Below are 17,097 nucleotides of genomic sequence, written 5' to 3'. Positions count from 1 at the left end.
TACACATATATAAATATATACTCATATATACACACACAATTTATATGTATGTATGCATGTGCATATGAATGTATATAGCATTTTAAATTATATTTATAATTCAAACTATAAACAGCTTAGACATTAGCATTGTCAGACCCTCAGTTATAATGTAAGTAAATTGTATGGATGAAATTAGTATAAAAATAGTAAAAATAAAAAAACAGACATAATGTTTTTAATAAAAAATTTATTATAGATATAATAAATTTTACAATAGGAAATAGAGATAAATCAAAAAAATTTGGACAAAACTCATATGTCATAGAAACATTTCTACAATTACAATATCTTTGTTTTTATATACTGTTTTAACTCTTTTGATGTCAATTTTGTTCACATATTTTAATTTGTCAAGAAATAAAACTAGAAAACTAACACTATACCAGAGGATAACTATGCTTATTTGAAATGTATTAATAATTTAAAAATTAAATTATTATAAAAATATAAATATATAAATAAGATAAAAAAAAAGTTGTTTTGTTAATTAAAATTTTTATAATAGAAAATTTTTTTTTGAAAAAAAACTCTATATATATTTATTGAAGTAACAAGTATATTTTCTATTTTTATTTGATCTGATCAATATCTTGTTCAGTAGCTATGTATTTTTTATTTTTTTAGTTTTAATTCCCAACAAGGCTGCAAGCAACTGCTATTAAGTTGGAAGATACTAGAAAACAAAAAATAGATTTGAAGAGTATTGTATTGTAAGAGTAATGTATGCAAATTGTAAAAAAATGAACAAAGAAAGTATAAAATACCTGATTTGTTCATCTGGCTGAATTAGTATATTAATTTGTAAACGCTTGTGTGCTTGCATTACTATGCCAGTTGTCTATAACAGGTAATAAAACATTTTTTGAAAAATTACTGCCAGTTGTATATGTGATAAAACATACAACAATAAAAAATATTAGTGCTAATTACTGGATATGTTTTTCTGGTAGGTTATCTAACCATTTGAGAAATTTTTATCAAAAATTTTTACTACCAATATTTTCCTGTTCTAACATAAATTGAAACATACTTACAGAGTATCTTTTCGTTATTAAATTTTGTATTAAATAATGAAATGTATGATTAACTTACATAAAAGATAGATAGCAATTATAACTTATTTTATGCTATAATTTACAATTATAAATGTTTATTTCAATTTGGGGTTTATAAAGTAATACGCAGGTATGAGGAGAAGAGGTTACCCGAAAACTTATAAATGCATACTCTCAAGTCCTTAATAATAGTGTTATTGTTTAATGATTTTTGGAAAATTTTCCTTTTTTTTTAAAATTTCTGTCCTCCCCCCCGTTTATAAGATCTGGACTAAAATTCCCCCCCCCCCCTGTATTAAGGACTCAAGAGTACAAGGAGGGGAGGGGGAGGGGGAGAGGTTTAAGACAGTAAGTATGTACACGGTTTGACTCTCATTCTGTCTCTCCTAAAATTTAATTTCTTTCAAGAAATCAAGTTTTAGGACAGATAGAGAAGGAAAGGGAGAGGTAGTGAGGTATTAAATGCATACAGGTGCATACAAGGGGAGAGGATCCTTAATCAATGGTTTTACTGCGTACGTACTTTAAGGATGCCCCCTTTGTCAAATTTTCATTGTAATTTATAATTTATGATTAACTAGTATTTAAAAGTTTATTGCTAATTTTTAAAAAAACAATTTTAAGCAGTTATTTTTTTTTTCAAAACTAAAACAAAATCAAACAATTTAGTCTAAAAAATCAAAAACAAAAATACTGGTTCAGCATCTAGAAATGTAGCATGTAGAGATTTATTCGGATGAAGACCATTGATTGCATCAACTAACTTTTGATCCCCTTGATAGAAGTGAGGACTAGACATAAACAATGGAGGATCTAGTAAATAAAGAATAAATAAAAAATAATATTACTATTATTTTTTATAACTAAAAAAATAATAATAAAATAGTTCAGTCTTTTGCCAACTAAAAAGGTAAAAAGAATTCCTTAATTCTGTTAACCTTTTTAGTTTGCAAAAGACTGAAAAAATTAATGAAATATTTAAAATAAATTTTAAACTTGGAAAATTCTACAAATAAAATATTTTAAGCTCAGATATATGTCAGCATTAAGTTATTCTTTTATTAAGTTGTTTAATTAAGTTATTTATCTAATAAAGGCTTTATTTTTAACACAGTCATTTTAAATATCTAACAACTGCTAATTTTGTACTCTTATTCATTTTCTGAATTGCACAAGACTGCCTTCAATTAATTGTTCCCCTACATCTTTATGACATGATTATGGCTTTATGATGGCTGGTTTGTTCTATTATCATTATCGTCATCAACGATGCAGATAACTCAAATTATTAGGCTTTGGTAGAACTAACGATGCTGTTTTGGATTATAACCTGCATAGGTAAAAAGAATTTTTTTTTCAGTATTTTAGCATTCAGCATTGATACCATTTGCAGTCTTTCACAGGAAGACATGCAATCGCACGTCTTTATATGATCAGGCAAATTACATTTTGCTATGATGATTTGACTGTGGCTATTTCAAAAAACATTTTAAAAATGCGCTAAATAAAAAATATTCTGAAAAAATAAAATTAGTTACATCAAAATTTCTTAACAAATGTTTTTATATTAGCAAAATGCTTTTAAATAAAGTAACAGTTTACTGGTTTTTTTTAAGAGTTTAACTGACGGGTGTATATATTTTTTTAATTTATAATATATAAATTGTTCAAGTGTGCATTTCTATAATAAACATTATTAAAAAATAAAAAATTGTTTTGTTTTTATAAACGATGACATTCTACGACAACGAAAGTCTCTTAAACAAATTTTAATATAAGAATAATTAAAGTTAACACATTTAAAAAGATAAACAAAATTTTGTTGGAAAAAAAAAAAAGGCAATTGTTTTAGAAAGCTGTTACAATTAAATAAGTTTGACCTTAAATGCTTTTATATTATTGAAACGCTTTTTAACGAAGTAACAAAACACTTCTAATTTATTTATTTTTATAATTATGTATTTTTTATGAGAAATGTTTATCGTTTGAAACATATTAAATAAAAAAAAAAACAAAGTACAAATGTTAAAACAAAGATTGAAATGGTTTTTCAATGCGTAAATTAAATAGAATAAGCATTTTAGTTTGATGAGTTTTGTTTTAGTTGAGTTATATATATATATATATATATATATATATATATATATATATATATATATATATATATATATATATATATATATATATATATATATATATATATACACATATATATATGTATATATATATATTTGTGTTTTTGCTTTGGTTAAGTATTTTTTTTACTTTCTCTTTTGTTAAGATTTGTTTTTATTTTTTAAATTTTTTTTAGATAAGTTTAGGTAAGTTTTTATAGCACTTTTTTAAATTTTGAAAATATGTCAAAAGCTGTGGTAAACCATCAAAACATATTTTTTGCATGGTCATATAAAGACATGCAATCGCACGTCTTCCTGTGAAAGACTGATTTGGAGAAACAATTATTTACTTGTCAATACATGGATTGAAAAACATCCTTGCTGATTTATCATTCATATTTATTCGTATTTATTATTAATTGTAATTATTGCTAATTTTATGTTTTTATTATTTGACAGATGCTTTATGATGTATAGATTGATGGTTTATATTATGATGTATAGACAGATTTATATCTCTTCATGATCAGTTGAAATATGGACAATTTTAAATTAAGTTTTCTCAAAAACCACTTAATCAATTGTAATGATTTTTTATTATAATAATGCTTACATATTTATTTTTTATTTCAACAAAAATAAATTAACCCTTTACTTTACGACATGCAAGTAATTTAACTTTTTGTAAAGTACCTGCCATCATCTCCACAATTTTACTTTGTGTAACCTTTTTTGTAGCATTAATCCATAAATTACAAAAATTCTTAACACTATTTGCACAATTGCCTCTTTTCCTCAATATTCCCTTCACAACTGTCCAGTAAAATTCGATTACTTGTTGCTCATAACAGTTTGGTGGATTAGCATCCTTTGGAACAAAATTGACTCTATTTTTCTTATACCACTGGATTACTTTTTTGGAATAGTGAATCTATGCCAGATCTGGCCAAAATAAGGATGGTTGTTCGTGCTTTTTAATTAGAGGAAGAAGTCATTTTTTCAAGCATTCAGTCACATATAGATCTGATGTCAAAGATTGGTTTGTTATGAAAGGAGAGCTTTTATAACTACAACTGCAAATAGCCTGCTATACAATGAACTTGGGAGCGAATTTTTCAACTCGAACGTTCTTAAATTATTCAGAACCTTTATAATGTTTTGACTGATAATAGTATTGATTACCTGTATTGATTACCTGATTACTGATAATAGTATTGATTACCTGACTGATAATAGTATTGACTCCAATAGTCACATGCTTGGCCTGGGCATTTACATTCGTAAGAATTCACCAGTTTGTCGTGAAACTAGGTTTGAATCCACAGACTGTTCTTTCATGTGCTTTCGTTTAGCACCACTTCACTCTATTGCCTTTCTCTTTGTTCTATATCGCTCTCCTTCATCTCAAGACTGCACTCTTTTTGATGTTATTTCTGATCATATTGACCAAGCCCTCTCTCTTTATCCATCAGCTAATATAGTTGTTTTCGGTGACTTTAATGCTCACCACTCTGAATGGCTTGGCTCTAGTATCAGTGACTCTGCAGGCTTTAAAGCCCACAACTTTTGCCTTTCTCAATCCCTAACTCAAATAGTCAACTTTCCAACTCGCTTTCCTGACAACCCTAATCATTTACCTTCTCTACTCGACTTATGTCTTGTTTCTGATCCTAGTCAGTGCTCAGTTTCTCCGCATTCACCCTTAGGTTCTTCTGATCACAGTTTGATCTCTCTAAAACTAATATCTCATTCTCCTTCATCACCTGAATCCCCCTATTACCAAACGTCTTTCAACTACAGTAAAGCTGACTGGGATTCTTTCCGTGACTTTCTTCGTGATGGCCCTTGGGTAGAAATCTTTCAACTTCCTGTCGACAAATGTGCTTCTTACATAACTTCGTGGATTCAGGCTGGCATGGAATCTTTTATTCCCTCTCGACGATTCCAGGTCAAGTCTCACTCTCCTCCATGGTTTTCCTCGCACTGTGCTGCTGCGATTGCCAATCGAACCCGTTACTTCCATATTTATCAGCAAAACTATTCTCCAGAAAACAGGCGTCTGTTTATTACTGCTCGAAACAACTGTAAAAAGGTTTTGTCTAACGCCAAAACCCGCTATTCTCAGGTCATGAAATCTCGTATCTCATCTCAAAAATTAGGCTCTCGTGACTTCTGGAGAATCTTTAATAATAACAATAATAAGGGCAAATCTATAATTCCACCTCTCTTGTATGGTTTAGATTTTGTCACCTCACCTAAAGACAAAGCATAATTGTTTGCTAAAAACTTTTCATCAATATCATCTCTTGATTCCACTAGTTGCGTTCTACCTGATATTGCCAACAAACAGGTTGATCCTTTGCTTGACATTCATATCACTCCAGCATCTGTATCTAAAGTGATTTCCTGCCTAGATTCTTCTACAGCTTGTGGCCCGGACAACATACCTGTTATTGTCTTGCAGAAGTGTTCTCCGGAGCTGTCGTCTATACTCTCAAAACTATTCAACAAGTGCTTATCAGAGTCTTGTTTTCCAGCCTGCTGGAAAGCCGCATCTGTTATCCCTATCTTCAAAAATTCTGGGGAGCGATCTGATTCGTCTAACTACCGTCCCATAAGTCTTCTTCCTATCATAAGCAAGGTTTTTGAGTCTTTAATTAATAAACACTTAATTTCTCATCTTGAATCTAATAACTTACTTTCTGACCATCAATATGGATTTCGATCTTCTCGTTCTACAGCTGATTTGCTAACAGTAATAACTGACAGGTTTTATCGTGCATTAGATGAAGGTGGAGAGGTTAAGGCCATCGCTCTTGACATTTCAAAAGCTTTTGATAAAGTTTGGCATGCTGGTCTTCTCCATAAGCTTTCTTCTTATGGTGTATCCGGCAACATCTTTAAGATCATTGAATCCTTCCTTTCCAATCGTAGCATAAAAGTTGTCCTCGATGGACAACACTCTTCTTCTTATTCTGTAACTTCAGGGGTTCCTCAAGGTTCTATCCTTGGCCCTATACTCTTTTTAATTTACATTAACGATCTTCCAGATATTCTCACATCTAAGGTGGCATTGTTTGCCGATGATACTACCATTTATTCTTGTCGTGATAAGAAACCAACACCCTCTGATTGCTTGGAGGGGGCATTTGAACTTGAAAAGGATCTCACTTCTGCTACAGCATGGGGCTCACAGTGGCTGGTGAACTTTAATTCAGATAAAACTCAATTTTTTTCAGCCAATCGTTATCGCAATAATTTAGATCTTCCTATATTTATGAACGGTGATGTACTCGATGAGTCACCTACTCTTCATCTTCTAGGATTAACTCTTACTTCCAATCTTTCTTGGAAACCATATATCAAATCAGTTGCAAAATTAGCATCTGCTAAGGTTGCATCTCTTTATCGAGCTCGTCACTTTCTTACTTCGGATTCTATTCTCTATCTCTATAAATCTCAAATCCGGCCTTGTATGGAATACTGTTGCCATATCTGGGGCGGATCTTCTAATGATGCCCTTTCTCTTTTAGACAAGGTGCAAAAACGCATTGTAAACATAGTTGGACCTGCTCTTGCAGCCAACCTCCAACCATTATCACATCGTCGTAATGTTGCTTCTCTTTCTCTTTTTTACAAATACTATAATGGGCACTGCTCTAAAGAGCTAGCGTCTCTTGTGCCATCTACTAAAATTCATTCTCGTGTTACTCGTCATTCAATTAAGTGTCATCCTTTTTCTGTGACTGTTCCTAAGTGCTCCAAAAGCGCTTATTCGTCTAGTTTTTTCCTCGAACATCAGTTCTTTGGAATTCGCTTCCTTCATCTTGCTTTCCTGATTCATATAATTTGCAATCTTTTAAGTCGTCCGTCAATCGTTATCTTGCTCTACAATCTTCATCTTTTCTCTTACAGTAACTTCCAACTTTAATTAGTGGCTGCTTGCAGCCTTGTTGGAAGCGAAGATGTTTAAAAAAAAAAAAAAACCTGGAAGCACCGAGTGATCTTTCTTACATTAAGTTTCATTGCCTTCTAAAATGCAAAAAAAAAATTTTTTTGTAATTAGTTTAAGCAAATTTTTAGCTCGTTCAATTGACTTGATTTCAGCATCATTCAATTGACTTGATTTCTCCATCATACAATTCACTTGATTTCTCCATCATCCAATTGACTTGATTTCTCCATCATCCAATTGACTTGATTTCTCCATTATCCAATTGACTTGATTTCTCCATCATCCAATTACCTCGATTTCTCTATCAAGCAACACTTTTGGTATTTTTTTCTAGTAATACACTTTTAAATTTTCTTTTTTGAATACTCTTTGAACTAAAGATCTACTGCATTTAAACTTCGTAGCTAAATCTTGTTGTGACTGAGTCGGATTTTGATAAACTATGAGTCGACTATTGATTTTGCCTTCTTTTTGGAAATAAATTTTGATTTTCCACCACTTCCTGATTTTCTTTTTACGATTTTGCTTTCCTTATAATGTTTTATAACAATTCCAACAGTTGATTTTAAAAAACTTACATGCTTATGAAATCATAGAATACGCGATCAATGGAATTTCTATGTAAAATTTCAAAATTTTTCTTTGATTTTCAGACTCTTTACTTTACATTGCAAAAACTAATGAGAAGTAAATAAAATATATAACAGTTATTTTAATTAACATTGCATAAAACTTTTCATAAAATAAAAAATTGACACAAAAAATGATGTAAACACCCACTCACAAAAAAACTAATTATCCATCATTATATTAAAAAATCATTAAAATTAATTAAGTGGTTTTTGAGAAAACTCAAGTTAAAATCATCTAAATTTCAACCGATCATGGTGATATGATACATAGATTGTTCTTTTTTACTTTGATCATGTTATAAACTTTATAATAAAATAAATAAAACATAAGCCATTATAATGAACAAAAATTTTTTCACTACCTCAACAACACTTATTACAAAAAAAAGTAATTTAATTTTTTATCATATAATATTTGACAAATTTGTTATTTTTGATATCTGCTATTATTTTTGATATTTTGATTGTCAAAATAACAAATTTATTTTGCTAACTCAAATTTAAATTTTTATCATAGAAATAAAACATCAACACGGTCGTGTTAAATTTTATCAACAGCAACTAACAGCAATACACACCTAATGTCATTTGTTGAAGAATCAACAGTAACAAAAAATTTGCTCTTCCATAATGCTCTAGTTGTTGGAAATCAGAAAAAATAAATTTTATTTTTTTCTTAACAACAGAGAAGAAAAAAAGTCTCATCGCAAATACGCTTCAAATCAAGTATTTAAGAAAACATCAACTAATTGAAATTTGTAACAAAGCAAAAGCTTCTTTTAAAATATATGAGAAAATCTAACAAGACTATCACAAGGATACATATCAGCTGGTCAAAAGCATATAGAGTAGGTACAAGACTTTTTTGAGTGCGATGATAACAGTAGAAAAACCACTAGAAAAAAATAAACATTAAAAAATAAGGAAAACAGAAAAGGTTATTACCTGACTCAAAAAAAAATTTGCAGACCAAATATGAAAATGTATTAGCTAAAGTAATACATTATTACAAATCTTTCTCCATTTTGGGTGAATAAAGCAATCATGAAAGACCATCAGGCATGTCTGTGAGAGAGGCTAAAGCTTGGCAGATAGAGCAGGTCAAACTACATTTACAACCCGTTTTTTGACCTTGTATAGAAGTGAAAGAGCATCATTAGAAGAACTAGGGTAATTAATGCAAAAGCATTCCATACAGGAGCAAATAAGAATTTGTATAGGTAGAGGATGAAATCAGGAGTAATAAAATGGTGAGCACTATAAAGAAAAGCAACCTTAGCAGATGCTAACTTAGCAATCGATTGTATATATGGTTTCCATGAGAGGTCAGGAGTAAACGATAATCCAAGAAGGCGTAAAGCAGAATAGTCAGTGAGAGGGTTGCCAGTCGTTAATATAGGAATGTCAACAGTGTTGTGATTATTTTTTGCATTAAATGGCTGAGTTTTGTTGAAGTGAAAACTCACAAGCCACTTGGGTTGTAAATTTTCTGGAGGATGGAGGGTTGCCATTCATTAATATAGGAATGTGAACAGTGTTGCAATTGTTGTTTGCAATAAACAACTGAGATTTGTTGGAGTAAAAGTTCACTAGCCACTGCAAATTCTAAATAGCTACAAAAGTGAGATCAGATTCAAGAACGGCTACTTGCTCTAAGTGATTCAAAAGAGAAGTTTTTTAAGTTGGAAATGAAAATAAGTGTTGCTCTTCAAGGATGACTCTAATAAAGTGGTTAGAAAGAAATGGTTTGATTGTCTTATAAATTTTCACAGATGGACCATATTTAAAAAAAAAAGAGAAAAGGTTATGGAGAAGACCAGCAAAATCAATTCGAAAAAAAATTTTGAAACAAGGTTTGACATACCGACAAATGTGCAAAATTTTAGCATAAAATCAACTGAAAAACCAAAAACCCTGAGTTTGCCGACTTTTCTCTCAAATGCTTACACTAAAAATGTTAGCATTTGAAAGAAATGTCCGAAATTAAAATTTGAAATGAAAACAAATGAAAGTTTTGCTAAATATTTTTTAAAGATTTGTTAGCAATTTAAATAAAAAGGTTTGTATTTGAAAAATAAATAGACTGTTATTTTGCCAATATATTTCCAATATAAAAACCTTTTATTAAATAAAATGTTTGTTTTGCTTTTTTATTTTAATTATTTTAATTAGATTTATTTATTTAATTACATTTTGTAAATTTACATAAGTTTTACATAATATAAAAAATAATGATTACACAAGTTTTTTCAACTTTATTACTACAGACGTCTGTTTACTATTGCTAGAAACCATTGTAAAGAGGTTTTATCTAACGACAAAGCCTGCTATTCTCAGGTCATGAAATCTTGTATTTTATCTAAAAAATTAGGCTCTTGTGAATTCTGGAGAATCATTAACAATATCAATAATAAGGGCAAAACTGTTATTCCACCTCCTTTGCATGGTTCAGATTTTGTCACCTCACCTAAAGACAAAGCTGAACTGTTTGCTAAGAACTTTTCATCAATATCATCTCTTGATTCCACTAATTGTGTTCTACCTGATATTGCTAACAAACAGGTTCATCCATTGCTTGACATTCGTTAAGCAATGGATCAACCTGTTTGTTAGCAATATCAGGTAACAACAGGTATGTTGTAGTCTTGCAGAAGTATACTCCAGAGCTGTCGTCTATACTTTCAAAACAATTTAACAAGTGCGTATCAGAGTCTGGTTTTCCAGCCTGCTGTAAAGCGGCATCAGTTATCCCTATTTTCAAAAAATCTAGAGAGCAATATGAAGATTGTCTAACTACCATCCCATTAGTCTTCTTCTTATCATAAGCAAGGGTTTTGAGTCTTTGATTAACAAGTACTTAATCTCTCATCTTGAATCTAATAACTTACTTTCTTATCATTAATATGGATTTGGATCCTCTCATTCAACAGCTGATTTGCTTACAGTAATAACCGGTAGGTTTTATCTTGCATTAGATTGAGGTGGAGAGGTTAAGACTACCTCTTTATACTTCTAAAGCTTTTGATAAAGTTTGGCATGCTGGTCTTCACCATAAGCTTTCTTCTTACGGTGTATTAGGTAACATCTTTAAGATTACTGAATCCTTCCTTACCAATATCGTAGTATAAAAGTTGTCCTTGATGGACAGCACTCTTCTTCATATCCTGTAACTTCAGGGGTTCCTCAAGGTTCTATCCTTGGCCCTATACTCTTTTTAATTTACATTAATGATCTTGAGGGGACATTGCTTGAAAAGGATCTCACTTCTGCTACAGCATGGGGCTTAACAGTGGCTGGTGAACTTTAATTCAGATAAACCCAATTTTTTTCAGCTAATTGTTATTGCAAATAATCTTCCTATATTTATGAATGGTAATGTACTCATTGAGTCATCTACCCTTTATCTTCAAGGATTAACTCTTACTTCCGATCATTCTTGGAAACCATATATATCAAATTCATTGCAAAATTAGCATCTGCTAAGGTTGCATATGTGGTTGCATAAGGTGCATCTCTTTATCATGCTCGACACTTTCTTACTCCAGATTCTATTCTTTAACTCTATTATTCTCTAATCCACCCTTGTATGGAATACTGTTGCCATAGCTGAGGCAGATCTTCTAATGATGCCCTTTCTCTTTAGACAAGGTGCAAAAACACATTGTAAACATAGTTGGACCTGCTCTTGCAGCCAACCTCCAACCATTATCACATCGTCGTAATGTTGCTTCTCTTTCTCTTTTTTATAGATATTATAATGGGCACTGCTCTAAAGAGCTAGCGCCTCTTGTGCCTACTAAAATTCGTTCTTGTGTTACTCGCCATTTAATTAAGTCTCATCTTTTTACTGTGACTGTTCCTAAGTGCTCGAAATAATCTTATTCATCTAGTTTTTTTCCACGAATTGCAGATCTTTGGAATTCACTTCCTTCATCTTGTTTTCCTGATTCATATAGTTTGCAATCTTTTAAGTGGTCTGTCAATCATTATCTTGCTTTATAAACTTTTTTATAAATCTTTTCTCTTTGAGTACCTTCCAACTCTAACAGTGGTTGCTTGCAGCCTTGTTGGAAGCGAAGATGTTCAAAAAAAAAAAAAAAAATTTATTATTTTATTCAGAATTTATATAAAACGTTCGGTTTTTTGTTTTTATCATAACTATTCCACAGCTATTTTTCCAAATGAAAAATTTTTTTTTTCCTAAAGGTATTTTTCAAAAGGAAAAAATAAATAACAAGATAATTTCTATGTGCGCAAGATGTTTATAATATATAATTTTGAAATTGAAGAATTGTTAAATGAAAAAACTCTTATTCTTTGACCAACAAATTTTTCCGAAACTCTCTTCTATTTGGGGGCATTACAGGACAGAGTGTTAAAACGAGTTTTGATTTTTGGATTGGATTGATTCTGGCTTTTAAATCTCGCATAGTATATAGTAAAGTTGACATATTTTTTTTCTGCTTTTTGGATAAAACTGACACTTAAATCACGGGGCCATCAAAATCACAATGATAAAACATGCTATAAGAACCATATTCGAACCCGATTTTGGCAATGTTTTCCATATATGGTTACGAGACAATTTTATTCAACATATATTGAGTGATTTTTTCCTTAAGCACAAATAGGTTTGTAGCCTTAAAAGAATAAAAGCTCACTTAGTTACAGCCACAACTTTTAAAAATTTTATGGAACTAAAATTGAACTTACCTGCAAAATTTTCTCTTTTGAATTTCAGTTCGCTGCTTCCATGCTTTGAATTAAATCATTAAAATCGTTCACATGACTTAGTTTCAGTTGCTTCTATATTAAATGATGAAATGAGTCACAACTCAAAAATGTGTGACCACTTATTTTCCAAATATTTTAATTTGATTTTGTTGATTGCAATTTCATTGCCATTATTCATATACATCACACCGAATAGAGATTTCAGATTTGTACCGATATTCTTGCAAAAACAAATAATATGTAGAAATTAGCTCTTCTTTGCAACACCCAGTAATTTCTTCATGCCAAACAATTGAAACTACACTTTCCTTCTTTTTTCCATTAAGCACAAATGTTTGATTGTATGATGTTAATCATTGACAAAATATTGCTTCTTTAATATTTTCCATTCTTGGTAGCATGATTACTTTTTCCATGTCCGTTGCCACCATTATTTCTTGTGCACAATCAGTTCGATCAGCATCAAGTCTATATTTGTTTCTGGGGTGTCTGACCTATTTCATGTGAATATTTTATGTCATGCAATCTGTAAAGTCTGGAGTTAAAGTTAATTTAGAATAATTTTTTGCTCCAAAATATGTAAAGAACTAAAGGCATGTGTAACACTCTTCCTTTGTTTGATTTGCGAACGAAATATTTAATTTTTTTATAGTTTTTCTGTACGTTGATTCAGAGTAAACAACATTATTGTACTTGTTGAAGTCCCCCAACATTTTCTTTATGTTCAAATCTGAAGTAAGATATAGTCGATTAGGGCAGTTCTTACGTTTGTAATGTCATGAGACTGGTGAGTAGCTCATTATGTGTGCAACTATTTCTTCTACCGTATATTTTTATGTTTAGCTGTTGTTTTTTTTTTTCAAAAGCTTGACTAATCATTTTATTACTTGTATTTTTTGATCCTAAATTGTTAAGATTAAATTTTTGGCATACTAAATAGTTGACATCATTGTCACCAACCAAAAAATAACAAAAGTTGAACTTTTTGGATTTGCTATTATTCATTTTTTTGGTAAAATTTGTGTTTTAAATACTTTTAGTGATCTAATTGTAGCAGTTTTTGAGCGATTTTTTTTGTTATTCACTTCCTTAAGGCCGAGAAGGCCACTATAGATGAGGAGGCTACTTAATAGTGGTTATAACCCTCTCTCAACTCTATAACTCCGAAACACGAACCTTGACGAACAAGGCCGCCGCGAGGAGAGACAAGTTGAGCACGGTACTACCAGGGACGTGGTGGAGATCGAACTTGAAACCTCTCGCTTATGAAGCGAGCGCTTTACCACTACACCACTACCAATTTACTCCAGAAATCATCATTAACCTTATGTCTTATATCGTTAGCGATATTTTTGGCACATTCATATTTGCAATTGCAATCTTCTGCTTTAATCTTATGTATCAATTTTCTTTTAATCTCAGAATCTTTTTTTTTCTGTTTTTCGTGAAATTTCTTAGGATGCTCCTTTATTTAACACTGTGGATTCCTTTTTATTTTTATTTTCTAAATTCTCATCACTTAAACTGTTGTAGTTCTGACAAATAAGGTCCACTTTGAATAGATTTTTACTTATATTTTGATAAAGTTTTTAAGTTCATGAGTTTGTAAAAAGTGCAGATAATAAAATATTTGGATGCGTGATTAAAATAGATGATTTTTGTGTAAAAGTTTATAAAAAGATCATAAAACATCTCGAGCTAGTTGTAATAATTGCTCCAAATATTGTGTGGTTTTTTTAAAAACAACAACACAAAAATAGTTACATTTTGAAGTAAAATAAATATTTATTTTTAATAAAAGTCAAAATATTGATTTTCATAGAGGAAAAATTTACATACACTGATATACTTTTAAAAACGTATATCTATTATGGTTTGGATGCATAGCCAAATTTTTAGAAAAATTTTTTGGGAAAAATTGTAGTAAATTTACATGTTATTTTTTCATAAAGGGATTTCAATGCCACTTTTATCTATAACAAAACCTGTCTACATTTTTTCCGACAAAAAACTCAACAAAAATGGTTATTTTTTTAAAATAATCTTTTTTTTTTTAATCCTTAATATAATTAAGATATAATTATATGTTTATATATATTTTTATTACAAATCTCTTGTAAAACTGCAAAATTTAAAATATAAATCAAATAGTATTTTTCTCGTAAAACGTAAAAAGCAACTAAAGGCATTTTGAAAAAACAGCTGTAGTATTTAGAATTTAAATAAAATATTTGTTTTGACATTTTCAATTTAAAAATGTAAAATATAATTTTAAAATTATAAGGTCGCCAGTTTTTGCTAGCCTCAGATTCAGTCGTGTGTCGAACCTAACTTCAAGTTCAAAAAACAACTCTGTTAGGCATTATGACTTATTGAGTTTGCTTTGGGTAAAACTGTCTTGTCTCTTACTTTGAATGGATTTAATGAAAACCTTAACTTATATCAAATTTAAAAAAAAGTTTTATGTTTTTTAATTAATATATTTCTTCTCCATATGTTTTTAACATAACTATATCAAAACTAAACTTAATGAACTTTCTGATCTTAATAATATTTAAAAAACTGTAAACATGTAAATGTTTAAGGTTTATTTAGTATTATTTAAGATCAGATATAAATATTTAAGATTCAATGTTCTGATATGTTTAAAGTTTCAATAATAAAATAAAACAATATTAGATTTTAAAACTTTATAAAATAATAATTGCGCTACAGTTTTGAATAAAATTGTGTTAGAACAACAGACATTTTAATTTTAAATGAATTAATAACTTAACTATGCTTGAATAAATTTGAAAAAAAAAAAAAAATTCAAAAAAAAAAAGATATATTTTTAAAAAATAAAATTTGTTAAACTTGAAAAAAGTAATTACAACAAATAAATTGTTAACTTATAATGAACAAATATTACATATTTCTTTTATATATATTTATTTTTGCATGCCAACACTTTAAGAGATTTAGGTTGGCAGCTATATGCCATCGTAAAGCAAAGATAGGTCGGTTTTTGTATCAGCGTTGCTGAATGCGGATCTGAATTTTCAGGCTGCTATAATAAAACTACAATAACAACTATAATATCAACAATAAAAACACTAGAAAATATTTATTTACTTCCAGCTTGAGTTTGTCCAATAGGAAGTAATCCAGTTCCCCAGCATTTCGTTGGTCCACAAAAAGCTGCGTTATCAGGGTTTACTGAACTGTTCATGAATAACCATTGAGAAGTAGTATGACGATACAATGTTATGTCAAAAACAGTTATATCTTTTTCATATTCAACATAAAGAGACCTAATATAGTATTAAAACATACAATATTGTTGTTTAAATTTTGATATTTTTTATAAATATACTAGAATAAATTTTTAATATATTTGACAAGAACAAACATTATAAAATAAAAATATATTTTACACTTTTTAATTTTTTTTATAAACAAATTCACTTCTAACAAAGCTGCAAGCACTGCAGCTTTGTTAGAAGTGAATTTGATTTAGACCATAAATTTTTGAAAATAGGTATAACAGATGCTTTAAAGCAGGCTGGAAAACAAGAGTCTGATAAGCACTTGTTAAATAGTTTTGAAGTTTTGATGACAACTCTGCATAACTATAACAGGTATGTTGTCCGGACCACAAGCTTTAGAAGATTCTAAGCAGGAAATCACTTTCAGAATCACAGAAGTTAGATAGATAAAAATGTCAACCAATAGATCACCTGCTTGTCAGCTATATAAGGTAGGATGTGATGAGAAGAACCATGAGACAAGATTAATAAAAATTCTTAGCACACAATTCAGCTTCGTCTTGAGTTAATTAAGGTTCTCTCATCTAAAGTGGCATTTTTTAGTGATGATACTATCATTTATTTTTGTTTTGATAAGAAGCCAACACTCTCCAATTGCTTGGATAAGGCATTTGAGCTTGAAAAAGATTTAACATCAGCTACTGCATGGGGCTTTCAGTGGTTAATGAACTTTAATTCAGATAAAAAATTTTTTCAGTTTATCGTTATCACAATTATGTAGATCTACCTATATTTATAAACAATAAATTATCTACCCATCATCTTCTAGGAACAATAATTACTTCCCATCTTTCTTGGCAACCATATATCAAATCCATTGCAAAATTATCATCTGTTAAGGTTACATCTCTTTATCATGCTCGCCACTTTATTTCTCTGTATACTATTCTTTATCTCTATATATCTCAAATCAGCCAATAATTGTAATGTTGCCTCTTTTCCTTTTTTCTATAAATACTATAATGGGAGCTGCTCTAAAGAGTTAGCGTCTCATGTGGTATCTATTAAAATTCATTCTCCCTTTACTTGCCATTCAATTAACTCTCATCCTTTCACTGTGACTGTACCTAAGTGCCCCAAAATGTCTTATTTGTCTAGTTTTTTTCCTCAAACATCAGTTCTTTTTGGCTAATCTAGCTTTGTAAACTTCACTTTTTCTCTTCCAGTAACTTCCAACTCTAATACTGGTTGCTGGCAGCCTTGTTGGAAATAAAGATGTTAAAAAAAAAAAGTAACAAAATCTGAACCATACAA

The 17,097-nt window shown here is 29.9% G+C and overlaps 1 protein-coding gene across 1 annotated transcript in view; it reads right to left on the bottom strand.

Annotated features, from left to right (window-relative positions):
• LOC101239974 (lysosome membrane protein 2) overlaps nt 1–17,097 on the bottom strand; it is a 66,559-nt gene that overhangs the window by 11,941 nt on the left and 37,521 nt on the right. The window contains exons 8-10 of the mRNA XM_065811283.1: nt 15,650–15,828; nt 1,792–1,910; nt 807–880 (exon numbers count right to left, since the gene is read on the bottom strand). Of these exons, the coding sequence (XP_065667355.1) occupies nt 807–880; nt 1,792–1,910; nt 15,650–15,828 (372 nt within the window). The remainder of the gene's footprint in view (nt 1–806; nt 881–1,791; nt 1,911–15,649; nt 15,829–17,097) is intronic.

Source organism: Hydra vulgaris, chromosome 12, assembly GCF_038396675.1.
Source record: "Hydra vulgaris chromosome 12, alternate assembly HydraT2T_AEP".
Classification (NCBI taxonomy): Eukaryota; Metazoa; Cnidaria; class Hydrozoa; order Anthoathecata; family Hydridae; genus Hydra; species Hydra vulgaris.
This window is presented reverse-complemented; position numbering and strand designations above follow the sequence as displayed.